General features: G+C 34.5%; 1 protein-coding gene across 2 annotated transcripts in view; it reads left to right on the top strand.

Annotated features, from left to right (window-relative positions):
- MCPH1 (microcephalin 1) overlaps positions 1 to 14620 on the top strand; it is a gene marked incomplete at both ends in the record, with an annotated part of 127216 nt that overhangs the window by 17774 nt on the left and 94822 nt on the right. For both annotated transcript variants that reach the window (XM_084283869.1, XM_084283870.1), the window contains one exon: positions 2356 to 2468. In XM_084283869.1, coding sequence (XP_084139995.1) covers positions 2356 to 2468 — 113 coding nt within the window. The remainder of the gene's footprint in view (positions 1 to 2355; positions 2469 to 14620) is intronic.

Genomic DNA, 14620 nt, shown 5'->3' with positions numbered 1-14620 from the left:
AGATATTCTCAAAGTAGAATGCCATAGATAAAATTTATGTTAAAAAGGTATGATTTGACTGAATGAAAACTGGTAGCTAATCATTACTTTGATTTTTAACTCAAAGAAAATGGAAATTTTAAGGATAGTATTCTGGTTCAAAACTTCTCACTGGTGATAAATAATCATGAATGATGAGAAGCTTAAATTGCAATTCAGAGTCAGTCTAATATGTTATAATGCTTCAGAGGGCTCTCAAGGTTGATTTTGATACCACTCACTGAACAATGATTTTAGATGAGGGTTTGGGGGACCTAATCACAGCGTCATGAGTTTGCCAAGTATTTGGACTAAATTTAGAGATAACAGTGGATGGAATTGCTTCAAAAACTTCTCTCAGCTTCATCAGAAATACCCTAGGAAAAGCTACTGAAGATGAAAACTTACGATTGAGCATCTGCTTTTTTAGATAAAAGGAACCAGCAGAAAAACGGGCAATAGACAGTGAAGATTTAGGCCTAGAGGATGGAAAAATCTGGGGAAGTCCTGCTAGTCAGGAGAGAGGAAGTAGGAATTGGATTGCAAAGATTAGTCCTTACTTATGTAAGGTCCCTGAGCTGATGACCAGAAGACCTGTTCCTGCTGTCCTGTAAACTCAGAGAACCAGTGAGAGTGGACCCTAACGGGGAAGAGATCCAAGCATCCAGGTCTTTGGGCTTTAATCCCAAGTGGGGCAAGAGTTGAAGTGATCGAGCATTTGGGTCGAGAGAGTCAGGAGTATTTCATCATTTCACACTGTTCCCTTCCCCCCTCCCCCCCCCCCCCGCCAAAAAAAAAAAAAAAAAAAAATGCACACTTCCTTTTCACTGAGAGGGTTGTCACACACTGGAACAGGCTCCCCAGGGAAGTAGTCACTGCACCAAGTCTGTTGGAGTTTAGGAAGCGATTGGACTGTGCACTTAGTCACATGGTCTAAACTTTTGGGCAGACCTGTGTGGTGCCAGGAGTTGGACTTGATGATCTTTATGGGTCCCTTCCAACTCAGGATATTCTGTGATTCTATGTGTTGCCTTAGTGCAATGCCAAACAAAACTAAATTAGTTAAGTGGTTCATTCTCCCTTTGCTAAATGCGACTTTGTAAATACTGGGTTTAATGTAATAATTGTACCTGAAAGCCACATTTTCTTCTATTACACAAATGTTACAGTGGTGCTGTGTAAACTGCCATGAAACTTGCAACTTTCATGTGAAAAAGTGATGAAATTTTGACTTAGTTTAAAGGCTAGCATTTTAAAGTAAATCAGCAGTATCAGAAAATGTTTATAATTTGCTGTGTAGTCATTTTTTTGTATTCTGTTACATCAAGAATTAAGAATTTAAGTAGCTGACAGAGGGAAAATGCGATCGTGAGTTGTACATGCTGTTAGACTTGTAAATATGGATAGTACCTTTCATTATTTCCCAAAAGTTGTCAGAAGTTTATTTGGGATGAGCTGAATTTAGGCCACTTCAATCACTATTTATTAAACTTTCTTTAACTGGACTAATCATTTCTTTGAAATGAAAAAATTAATGAACGGCCTAAAATAGACTCGATTGAATTAAATTTGGGAAAAAGATCTTCTTAAATCTTCAGTAGTTAAAACTCCATTGATCAAAAGATGGAAAAAAGTTTTTTCATCTTATGCCAGCAAGTTAATTTCTCAAATGAATCCAGAAGTTTATTATTTATTATTTATAAAAGTAATCCTGACAGTGTTGAAGAATTAAATATGTTAATTCACAAAATAAGTGATGAAAAAATACTGCTTTTTGGTAGGCACAGTACAGCACCTTCTTATGAATGGTGCCTTTTTCTCAATAACTGATATGCCTACTACATGTGCAAGCAATCCTTACCTGCTAACAGCTTGCTAGATTCACTTACAAACTGTTTGAAAACATGTTTCAGACCTTCAGGTTATTTCACATAAACACAGTGTGTCCTGAAAGCACTTATATTTCAATAGGAATTGAAAAATGTAGCAACCGGTGCTTCAAACTCTGAAATATTTCTTTGTGTATTCATACACAAATTGCAAATTTTGAAGTAAAATCTATGTAGCTTATTATCCATTTGAGGTTAATATATAGTATTCAAAATATTGGAAATCTGGAGTTTTACAATTAGTTTATTCACAAGATGAGAAACTGAAAGATGAAGTCAAATGTTTTAGTGTCGTTCTTCCACAACTGAAACAAAATGGAAAAATAACTGGTGCAAACTACTGACCTAGCTGTTTTAATGGTACTTAGCTCTACCTATGTACTAGGATAAAATAAGGGGTGACAGTTTCATTTTGAGTTTCTAAATTTGTACTACTCTTGGTTTCTAGGTGATGAAAATAAAGTTTCAGAGTGTGATGTTACTGATGGCTCTTGCAAAGTTTTTAATGAACAAAAGAATAAGCACAATGGGGGGGTGAGAAAAACTCGAAGACTCCAAAAGGTCAGTTTAACTACTCATATTGTTTGTTAAGCTCATTCTTGAACAATCCGAGTGCCTTTGTACAGGCAAATAGAAGTTGCATGCTCTATTCACTATCCATTTTAACTTTTCTGAGTCTTACTTTCCTTGAATTGTTATGTGAGTGGTTTTCAGACACGATGCATATAACCCTCAAACTCAGCTTTCTTAAAACTTGTGGCAGTCATGCCAAGATGACATTGTATAGCTTGGTCAGCCAGCTTTTTTAGTTCAAACGTCTCTGATCTAACCCGAAAAGATGTCTGTTGTTTTTGGATAAATTACTGAATGGAATAGATTTTATGTTTTTATATGTGTGTATGTGGATGTATATGTATATATTTATATATGTATAGTGGATCATCTCCCCATGCAGAATAAAGATTTATGCAATAGTTGCTTCTAGATTCAGGGTAAAGCTAAATTTACGATTTGAGCTCAGTTTGCATGGGAACAAATTAAGTGAGATGACTGGGTCAGCACCGGATATTTTTTAGGTCATTTTCCCTTGCAAAAGTTTTGTTCTAATTACATATAGATCTCATCAACAGGAAAATGAATAGAATCTCTTTTCATCAGTAGTATAGCAGCAAGTCATACAGTTAAAACAAGCACTGAATTGATCCAAGAATGGGAGGTCCTATAACACTGAAAGATGTCTGATGTAATGATATGAAACAAATTAGATGTTTCGATGGTAGCTGTTGGTGGAGTCTCAACGAATTTGATCAAAGTTTTTTAATGCCTTTCTTTCTGTAAAAATTTCAAGCAGATACAATTACCAGACTGTTCAACCTTTTAAACAGCTTGAAAATAGAGTATTATTCTCCATGGCTCAGTGATCTGCTCTGGGTTAAAATTACAATTTGACTTCCTGCCTGCATGTTATTGCTTGTTACTTTTCTTAATTATCTCTTCACCTTCTTTTCCTAAATATATACAAACATATTATTTGTATAACTAATAACTGTAAGTATTATATAGAATATATATATCAAATTCACTCTAGGTCTATGTCCTAGTAGAAATATTTTAAGACTGCTTACTTTTTAAGCTAAAGCACCTGTCCAGAAGAGTTTCATTTCCTGTAACAGAAATCTTACTAATGCTGTGAAGTATAAATTTATACATCCACAGTCGATGGCTCTTTCTAAGGGTGATATGCAGAAACAGTGCTTGGAGATTTGTCAGATATGTTGGTACTCATTCCTTCTAATGAATAATTACATCTGATATAGTAGTGTTAGTTTTGATTTTATTGCTCTTAACAAATGATCCCAACATAACCTTTACACAACAAAGAAAACCAAAAGGCAGTATCATTCCTATTTTTTGGAGCAGGAACCAAACTTTGGCCTTACATAATAAAATGAGATTCAAATGTGTGTAACATAGCAGCATGTACTCTGTGTCATGTTATGAATGTGATTTTGTAATTTTTATGATGTTTAACTAGCCAATTGGCTGTTGCAATGTAAAAAAAAAAAAATTAAAAAAAAATCCTATTTTCTCTTCCTCCAGCAATTGTCTGTTAGTATGTTTGTGAATATATTTATTTAAGATATATACACGTATATACACATGTGCAAACTTCATAAAGGCAGTGTTGGAGATCCCTAGGAAATGTAAATAGTGTATTGTTTTGGATTAAATTAGACTAAGTATCTAAATTTTTGTAAAGAATAAGTTGCAAAGCTTTTCTGGTACCAATTGCAATGCTTTCGTGAAGCTTAAAAAAAAAAAAAAAAAAAAAAAAAGAACGTGGTTTTTTTAATAAATATAAACACTTTTTTAATTTAGAAAAGTATTTAATATTGTTAGAAAATATTTAATATTAAGTTAGAAAATATTAGTTTGTTTCCTTCACCTGAAGCAAAAAGTATGAGAGAAATAGCACAAATATGGATATATGTATATTTAATGGGATTTATTGAATGATTTAATGGGATTTTATTGAATCATAGTATTATGAAGGATTTTCTGATGTTTATAATAATAAGTTTATCCTAAAATACAAGTACAAAAAAAAAAAAAAAAAAAGTAATTTCATAGCTATTTTAATTGAATGATAGTAATGATAGTTGAATTGAATTAAGTGTGTATCTCTGGACCTTTTCTGTCTTAAACAAGCAAACAAAAAACACTTAATATTTTACAATATATTAATTCCAGAGTATATACATTCTTACTAAGTTGTTCCAATATAAGGCTTGAGGTCATGCTGCTGGTGTCCTGGGAACCCATTGTGAAGAGTAGTCTGTTAAATTTGTTACTAAGCTGTAAGTCTGTTAATTTGCAAAGCAATGTAAATTGCAGTGTTTTGTTTTTTTTCTAGAAACAAAGTTTGCGATCTTTGCAAGCTCTTTAAGAGCTCTCTGGGTGAGTGTAACTTGTAGACAGTGTCCATCCTGAGACTTTGCAGTGCTATGCTACAGTTAGCACTACAATTGTAATTCATTCCTTACAGTGAATACATTTCAGTAGGCATTTGGAGTTTCCTGTGTGATAGTAAATTAAAAAAAAATAAAAATCTTTTGGAAATAGGCAAGGCATAAATGTTGCATTGTTTAGTTTCATGCTTATTTCACTTTGTCATTTGTAGTTTCTTTAATCTATTATAAATCAAAAGCTGTAGGTTCTGTATATTTGTCTGCTATGCTATCGTGTTATGCATTTGTTTTCCTTGAGAGGAAAACAGGTTTTTTCTTTTGTATTTTAGCTGAAGTCAAAATTTATAATGACTTTAAGTACTTTTATGTCACAGTTTTAGATTGCAATTCTCATATTTCCTTTTGTATCTATACTATTTATATAGATGTGTTTATTGTACTCTTAACATGGAAGACTTCTAATCATAGTTATTTAAAGGTGTATTATAAACTAACAAAAGCATGAAGACAAAGCAGTTTATAATGGCAACTGCAGGCATGTTGGGGGAAGATAGGTAAGACTTTCAGGAATCTTTAATGGCATCAGGAACAAGCTTGCAACTGCAGGCATGTTGGGGGAAGATAGGTAAGACTTTCAGGAATCTTTAATGGCATCAGGAACAAGCTTTTCCGGTTTAAAAAAAAAAAAAAAATATATATATATATATATATATATATATATATATATATATATATATATATCAGGCTATAAGTAGTTCCTGTAAAACGTCCTAGTTTTGAGATACAGCAGCCCATACCTGAGGACAGTTCCAGATCTCTCATGCTGAGTTGTTGTGGATAGACACTGTGGATTAGTGCCTATGAATGTCAGCAGGTGGCTTCCCTGGTCTAGAAATCTAAATTAATGATTCTGGATTGCAGTGATAGAATAAAACGTTCGCATATTGTGGTGCACTTTTCAATAATTCCATGTAATTAAATATGTGGCTCTTTGGTGCATTGCATATAGAGGAAAAAGTGAAATACTTGTAAAGCCAAAAATATTCCAACGTTTGTTACACCAGTGTTAATCTGTTGGTATGAGGGTTAAGTATTCATTTCACTGCTTATGTCACAAGATGTTTACATTTGTCACAACATTTGTCACATATGTCACAAATGTAAACACTTTGCAATTTAAACATATGGGAGAAAGCAATTTGTTATGCATATCAAATTAACCACTCTTTTTTCAACTAAAAAGTTGTTTCATTTTTTTTTTAGAGGGATATGAGATAATTATAGTTATCTTTGAAAGGACCTAAAAGTGTCACATCACCAGAAATGCAATTGCAGTAAATTTACACTCCAAAAAAGCCTTAAAATCCCATCTTTTGAATGAGTAGAACAAGCTCTTTAACCAAGTGGGGAAAAAAAAAAAAAAAAAAAAAAAAGTATCTTGAGGGATAATTAAAACCATATTTTGTCAGAGACGATAGTATGGACTTAACTGAATTCCCTTAAGTTTTGTTTTTAAACAGATACATCTTGGCTTTCATTTCTGTAGTTCTTGGATTTGGGTGAAGGTAAAGTTGTTAACACTGAATTTAGGAGATTTTTGAGATTAGGAAAATTTTTACAAGAATGTAGGCTCATCCTGTAGAGAAATTGTGTGAAACGGGCCATCTTTAGATCCTGTTACCAAAATCCTTCTTTTTGGAAATATTTTATTCATGGCAAAACAAATTTGACATCCTGAAAAATCTGCAACTGTAAAATGTGAAGCATCTGGCCAGAAACTCAAGAAAGCAGCTTTATGTCTATGTTCAAAATATACATTTGACTGACTTAAACAGATTGTATCTCTTTATGTTTTCCTTACAACTTTGATTTAAGCTGCTTCAAATAGGTACATATTTTAAACACTGATTATAGAAATGTTTCTTCACCTTGTAATTGAAGTGAATATTTAACCAGTGTGAATCGTACAAGGTGGAAGCATAGAAGCTCATTTACAGTTATCAGTGAAGAAACTAGATCTACACATTTCTGATATGAGGAAAACACTTGATGTAATGGGGACAGTGGACAGTTGCCCATTGAAAGTTATTCAAATTGATTGCTTTGGGCTGTAGAGATGAGAAGAGTGAATATAGCTGCCCGTAATGTGTGCTTGCATGACACCATCAGGAAACTTTGATATTGACCAAACAAATGTGTGTTGGTGTGATTTGATCCCAGAACGTTTCGTGAAGTAATCCTGAACGTGCCTGACCAACTCTGGCTGATTACAAGTGAATAGTTGATTATTGTTTACCTGTGGTTGTCTAGCTGACTCAACATAAAGACAAAGAAGGTGGGAAACAAGGTTTTGAGCAGGCAACACTGAGACAACTTTGAAGGATTTAATGTTATTAAGTCACTGTAGAAAATTAGCTTCATTGGAGTGACTGAAATAGGCCACTTAAAATACAACAAGAAAGTTTATTTTTACTGGTAAATCAGCTTATGCTGCTGCTGTATCCAAAATGTAGCTGTGATCATTAGTTTGTTTCAAACACTCAGATTTTATAGTACTATTAGCATTTGAGAGCAAAATATCATATCAGTAAGAAATGTTATTTTTTCATACAAGTGGAATATGCAGATACTCGTTTGATAAGATACTTCTTTCTTTAGAAATAATGTTAAGTAGTGAAAAGAAATAAATAAAAGAACTTCATATTGGCCTAATGGATTTTAAATTACTGAATGCTATAAGAGCAATCTATAGGTAAACATAAAACAGGTATCAGCAAGGTTAATATGAGATGGCTAAAATTGCTGAAAAAAAAATATTCTTCGTAAAAACTGGAAAACAAAACTTTCAAAATACTGCCACGGTGACTTAGCACTTACTGACGAAGTGCTTAAGCTTTTATTTTCAGAAGATAGTTCAGTAAAGTGTACTCTTGTATCCCATGATTTGAGCATATTTTATATGTCTTGTTTGTATGTTTAATCTCATGAGTACTTTCACCCAACCTTTGCAATGCATTTCTGGTTCTGAATTTTGTCCATCTAGTGATTTGATCCCCCACAGATCTCCTACATCTAGACAAGGGCTTCCAGAACAGAAGCTGTACTGCAGGCATCTGCTGCTGCACCTTAGAGTGAGTACTTTTTTCCTGCCAGGAAAATCTGCAGATGAACCTGGTGGCCTGCTCTTATAATTAAGGCCTTGTGACCTTAGAAATCATTCTATTTATGACAGGTTTCATGCTAGCTTTTCTGGTCTATCTGCTGAAATCTTATGATCTACTACTTAATTTGGAAAAAGCAAAAAACAAAACAAAACAAAACAAAACAAAAAAAACACATCTTTTAAAGTTACTCCCTTTCTATGGCAAAAGGTTCAAACTCATCTCAACTCAAGTTTAGAGTGTTTCCTGTTTTTACAGGGACACTTGCAGCTGCTGTTCTCACCCTTGTAGGTTTTGCTGTTTGGAACACTGGAAACACGTACCAAGACAGTGATATAGGTCATGGTTGACTTTGCAATTTGTCATCTTGGCAATCATGGTGATTAATATCCAAGAGCTGAATTCACCCGGGTTCTTACACAAAGTAGTCCCTAACTTTCTTTCCAGTCAACAGATTTATGTATTGGATCCTTTTCAGAACTTTATTCATGAAATAAGGGAAAAAAAACTTTGTGATTCTTCTATTCAGAAGATTGATGGATATGATGATTTTTGGACAAATAATAATAATAATAAAGTCTTACATAAAGTCAGAACATACTTTTAGGCAACTAGGAAGTAGTTCTAGAGCCTTCTCTAGAATAAATGAGAAAAAAAATAAGGGCATGCACTGAGAAGAAAATCCTAGAGTCCCAAGTTGCTTGAAATACATCAATGCTCTCTCCTTAAAAGTCTATGGCATTCTTGAATTTGTTGGTGGAAGGGAGGCTTAGGAGCAAGAAACCGAAGTAACTCCTTTTCTCACTCATGTCATGAGGGAAAGAGTGCATAAATGTTGTGTGAGAAAGGAGACTACACACTCTCTGCTTTAGTGCTAGAGACATGCATACCTCACTGCTGAAGATGTGTATGCTTGGCATGACTAACTCTAGTTACTGGTAAATCATGGGTCTTTTCTGGTTTGGGGTTATGCTGTTACATTTAACACTAGGGTCATAATGGTCATGCCAGAAAACCAAACAGCCCACTGGACTGCAGCTGATTTGGCAAAGATTCAGCCAAAGATTTCGTTCTTAGCACCAGGAAGAAAAGTAAATTTAACTCTTGGAAAAATGAATATCCTGAATAAACTTACTGGTATCTGCTATGACTGTATAGGGTGGAAATCCTTTAGTTGATGGAACTGAAAATTATCATAAAACTATCCGAACAAAATACTTCCTAAACTCCATTTCATTAGCATTTTACATGTCTTCAGGTTGTTGTTTTTTGTTTGATGTTTTGTGTTTGTTTTGTTTTGTTTTTTTTTTTTTAAGATTAACAAATACTACCATTCTTTTCTTCATCAAAATTAAGCTATATATGGATTACCAGTGTCATCCTTGTAGAACTAAGAATGAATTCACAAAGAAGCCTGAATGGTATAATAATATTTATATATTTCTATTTATATATAAATAGAAAAAAATCTTGCACCACATTACTCCTTAATAGATGTACTTTGTGCTAGTAGAATAAGAAATGCTGAAATCAGTGGCCATTCACTGTAATAGGATATAGTTCCATCCCTACATCCCATCTGCAATGGGACTGTTTTTCTTTGTGCCTTGGTGGCTAGCAGATGGTGGCTAGAAGGTGGCTAACAGATGGCTGATGAGGGCTTACAAATCACACCATAATTTTCACCAAAGCTGCTCTATTGTTGCCCACTGCCTTTGGTATTTTTTTAATCTCAGTCAGGGCACAGCTGAAGCTTTATTAAGTTCTTTTTGTCAGTCATAATTCAAGTGTCTGAAGAAATTGTTCACTTCATCAGATCCAGTTATTAAAGCATAAGCAGCTTTAATGTCTGAACAGATGAAACACATTCACTTTTACACCATGCTTAAATTGTTGAAATTGTTCACAGAAGGACACAAACTATATTTATGAATCTTAAAGGGGTTCCTTTGGGGTGCTTAAAAATTTCAGCAGAAGAAAATTAACTGTGCCTGACTTTCTCACAGATCATTTGGAAAAGTGAGTACACATTGGAAATTATTTGCTGCTAATGATCAAATATGTTTATGCCTTAGTGTAGTCTTTAAAATATTTCTGCTTGGATGTATGAGTTTTCTCATTAACAGTTTTGCCTCATGTTTTTCTTTCTTCTGCCTTGTAATTTCTTTGGCTTCACTTCTTAAACATAACTTTAATTTTCTATGTTAGGTATATTTTTGTTTAGATTCTGTTCTCCACCTTTTAGCATCCACTTCTTGAACTTCTCTGTCTCTGCCTCTCCATGTTTTCTCAAGTTTCATGGTATACAGTGTAGAGGCAAAACTTTACCAGTAAAAGACATTTGAGAACTGGGCTGCTGCTTTTCCTGAGCAATGCCAAGCAGGGAGCCAAGCCTTCATATTTACCTGTTGGAAAAAACTGGGCTTCCCATCAGAATGGGAATCACTCCTGTTTGTGCATTTTGGACACCACTGCAGAGATGCTAATCTTGCCTGTTGGCTTTTTTTTCAAGTCGTGTTGATTGACTGTGAAATTTCTGGTTCAGAGAACCAGGCTTCCCAATTCATTTCAGTCAAAGGAGTAGGAAGAAACATCTTCCCAAAAAGAAGCATCATGTTATGCTGCTCTTCTCTGCTCTGCTCTCCTGGAGGTGTTCAGAGGATGTGTAGATGTGGTGCTTAGGGATGTGGTTTAGTGGTAGACTTGGGAGTGCTAGGTTAATGGTTGGACTTGATGAGACCTCTTGGAGGTCTTTTCCAACCTAAATGATTCTATGATTCCCTTACCCTGTTACTAACCTGCCAGAAAAAGTCAGTCACGGCCTTTGCTTGTGATCACAGCCAAATGAACCTGCCCCTTGAAATGCAGAATTGTCCCTTGAGTTGCTGTGATATCTTTCCTTTGCTGAAGCACTGTGTGCCCCAGGGTTTTGTTTGTTTGCTTGGTTTTTTTGTTTGTTTGTTTTTGTTTTAAATATGGGTGTTAGCTGTTATGGATACATGTAGAAAACTGAAAATGTTGATTAGTTGTAAAGTGGCAGCACTAGTCTCAAGCTAATGATCATCTTTAATCTTGCCATCAGAAGTTCTGGGGATTCCCATGTCTGTGATTACAGGCTTTCTCTTTTTTTTTTTTTTTTTTTTCTGATCTTTGGCATTGAGGGAAACCTGATTCCCAGGCACCTGTCACATTGTTATATTTTTTTGCTTTGTTATAGCCTGCTTTGATGGTGGTGGTGGGTGGGTTTTTTTTCCATCTTTCCCCATAGCATTATTGATTTGGCTAGGATGGGTGCATTTTTCACATCTCTTTAGGACAAAAGCAGAGTTTTGGTTTTGGTCGAGATTACTGTTGAAACTCAGTTTGCAGCCAGAGGAAACTAAAAAGATATCATTATCAAGAACTGATAAGTGGAGGAAGGTCAGCCAGAAAGTAAATTATAGCTTTGTATAATTGCTGTTTAAACTACTGAATAGTAATCATTCACTACAATTACCAATTATTCTCAGCTCTGAGCCACAACTACAAGAATAGAATAAATTAATGTAGAACAATGTAGAGAGCATTTCTAAAAACAGATTTAAAGTTCTGGATTCTCTCATTACAACTTTCCTAGATAAAAACAGAGTGAAATTAAACTAATTCTTGAATATTCCCATGCTACATGTGACTCTGTTTTTTAGCTAATGTACTGGTAGGACTGAAGAATGAGACACCTGGAATACAGCTGTAAAAATCAAAAGCATGTCTAGGAGTTCTGAACCTATTTCAGAACCATCTGATGGAGCTACAATAGCCAAAGAAAAAAGGGCTTGGAAGAGTACAAACCAGATTGCATAATGCTCTCTCCCTTGCACTTTATTTGCATATGAATGAACTTCTTTCCCCTGCCTTCCATTACAAAAAAAAAAAAAGTCCTTTATTGCTAGCATATTGACCAAACCACACAAAGGAAGTATCTTGTTGACTCCTGAAGGTGAAGGTCTTTTCTTTCCACCACACTGTAGTATGCTCCTGAGTTTGAGAGTATGCTGAAGCTCGTTTCTTTCAGAACCTGTCAATGTTAAGGCATAATGCAATTCAAGAGTGGTACTTATTGCTTGATATCCTTTATTGGAAAAAAAAAAAAAAAAAAAAAAAAAAAAAAAAGATCTGGATTCTTGACTCAGAGACAAAATGAGATCTGTTTTACTTAGGCTGGAGTTACTTGTAACAGTCACAAATGTAAAACTAATCCTATCAAGTAAATTCTTACCTTGAATGCACTTTCTTCTTAAGAATTGGCCAGGAAGACACATATTTAATGTCCATTTGCCATTTATGGCAAGCATCTCATGACATTCTTAAAGAAACAAAATTTGAATTCACTTTTCTTGAAAAGCAGGTTGCACAAAAAAAAAGGTTTTCTCTTACCGTCCTACAGCTCCAAGAAGCACCTGCATAAACTTAAAAGCAAGAAAACACAGTTTGAGGTTGGCTGCCTCTTTTGTGGTGTAAGCCAGTTAACATGCAGGAAGTATCACATTGGGTTTTATGTATAAGGATGATTAACAAGTACTGCTTTCTCTGAGCTCCATGCTTCACATTTAAGAGGACTTGGAAAAATCTTATTGTTGGCATATTCTAAAAAGAAATGCTTGATGCAGCTGTATTCCTAAGAAACATATAAGGAGAGCTGAAACATGTAACTGTTCTATAGGTTTCTATTTCATAATACAGACAGCATTCCAGACCTAAAAAACAATTCAGACAGAGATGTGTTCTGATTTAGAGTACAGATATGTAATTTCTCTAGATTCAGAGACTAATTATAAATAAAAAGGGCCTGTTAACTTAATACCATCTTTTTCAATGTTTTGTTAATAATCCTGCTTCAAACGTGCATTAGAACTCATAATGATTCTCACCAGATGTCTTTTTGCTAGTCAGAAAAGACAATGCTAACTCAAAAGAACATTTTGCAATAAAAGCAAAATGGAAAATAAAACAGACACAAATAACATAGAAGAAAAATTGCATAGCAAGGGAGGGGAAAAAGCAATTAATTTGAAAAATGTACAACTGAAAATTAAAACATAGTTTGGCGAAGTTTTCTGTTTGGTAACTGTATTAAAGAGGACTGCTTGTCTTATTGAAGCAATAAAACAAAATGTTGTCTGTTTAGAAAATGACCTCTAACTTGCAGAAATATGTATTTCTAAATGAAGATGAAATAATAGTTTGGAAGGAATTAAATGTATTCCAGTTTCTATCTTCTGTATGCATTTTTTTCTGAATTCTTTAGTCTTTTAATTGCACTGAGATGCACTCACAAAACATTCACTAGAATATTCACTATACCAGAATATTCACTATACCATTTCGTTTGCTGTATGGTGTAGCATAAAAGCTATAATTCAAAAGCAAACTTTTCAGGGTGGTGTCAGGACAAGCTGCAGGTTTCCCTGTTAGTATGTAACACAGTATTTTCACTTCCCTGATATAAGGTTTTAAGGAACTGTTAAAAAGCATCTCTGCCCTGAAAAGCAGCTGTAGGATCTCCAACTGCTCTGGCCTTGGTTTATAGAAACTCTTTTAACAGAGCTTTGGAAAAATCAGTGGTCTGAGTAGTAATGTTTCAATGATTTTTCATTTATTAAAAGCTGTGAGGACAGGTATTGTTGTGCATGTTCTGAACAAGCACATCAGGATCTCTAGGGAACCTGCTTTGGCAGGGGGGTTGGACCCAATGATCTCTTGAGGTCCCTTCCAACCCCTAAAATTCTGTGGCTGTGTGATCTCACTTTGGAGCTGGTTCTATACAAGGGCTCCAAGAACCTAGTGCAGTTGTTTTGTGTGGATTTAACTGCAGACCTCTAGCCAAAGAGCTTCATTCAGATGGTAGTGAGGCTTGGCTTCAAATACTGAAGGAGAATATTATGGTCATGCTGAAGCATACCTACACTGAAGCATGCATATTTGACATAGATGAGGTTTTCAGCACAGAAGGACTGGAGAAAAGTAAAATCTTGTTTTGAAGCCATGTTTTGTCCCTTGTATTCCAGAATCCCATAAAGTAAATTCAACAACATGTATTAAGACTACTGTAAAGTGTTGCCCCACATCTGACTTAAATCATATAACCAAACATGTTCTGTACAGTGCCCAATACTGCAGTCCTTCTGCCACAAGAACCCTTACTTGTATACAAAATTTCAGTATTTAAACTCAGTTCTGGGATTTATATCATTATGATTGAAAGATTAATATTGTTACTATAATACTATATTTCTATATTGTTGCAATACTATATTATTTTTTGCTCTAACTCTGATTGAAACATGGAATTAAAGGTCTGAAGCTCTGAATTTTTTAGCAGGGACTTTGGGAGCTTACACCTTGCGGTTGTGGTAATACATTGGGGAATTAAAAGGGGAATGATTATTTCTTATGGAGTGGTAGATGTCTAGAGAAATAATACCAAATTCATATATTGATTTTGAAAAATAGATAGAGTTGTTTTGAAATTATTATACAAAAGTCAATCGAACTACTTTTTTTGCAAAATTAAAATGTTTATGTATACATACTTGTGCATGCTTAT

The sequence above is a fragment of the Netta rufina genome, assembly GCF_964035555.1.
Source record: "Netta rufina genome assembly, chromosome: 3".
Taxonomy (NCBI): Eukaryota; Metazoa; Chordata; class Aves; order Anseriformes; family Anatidae; genus Netta; species Netta rufina.
This window is presented reverse-complemented; position numbering and strand designations above follow the sequence as displayed.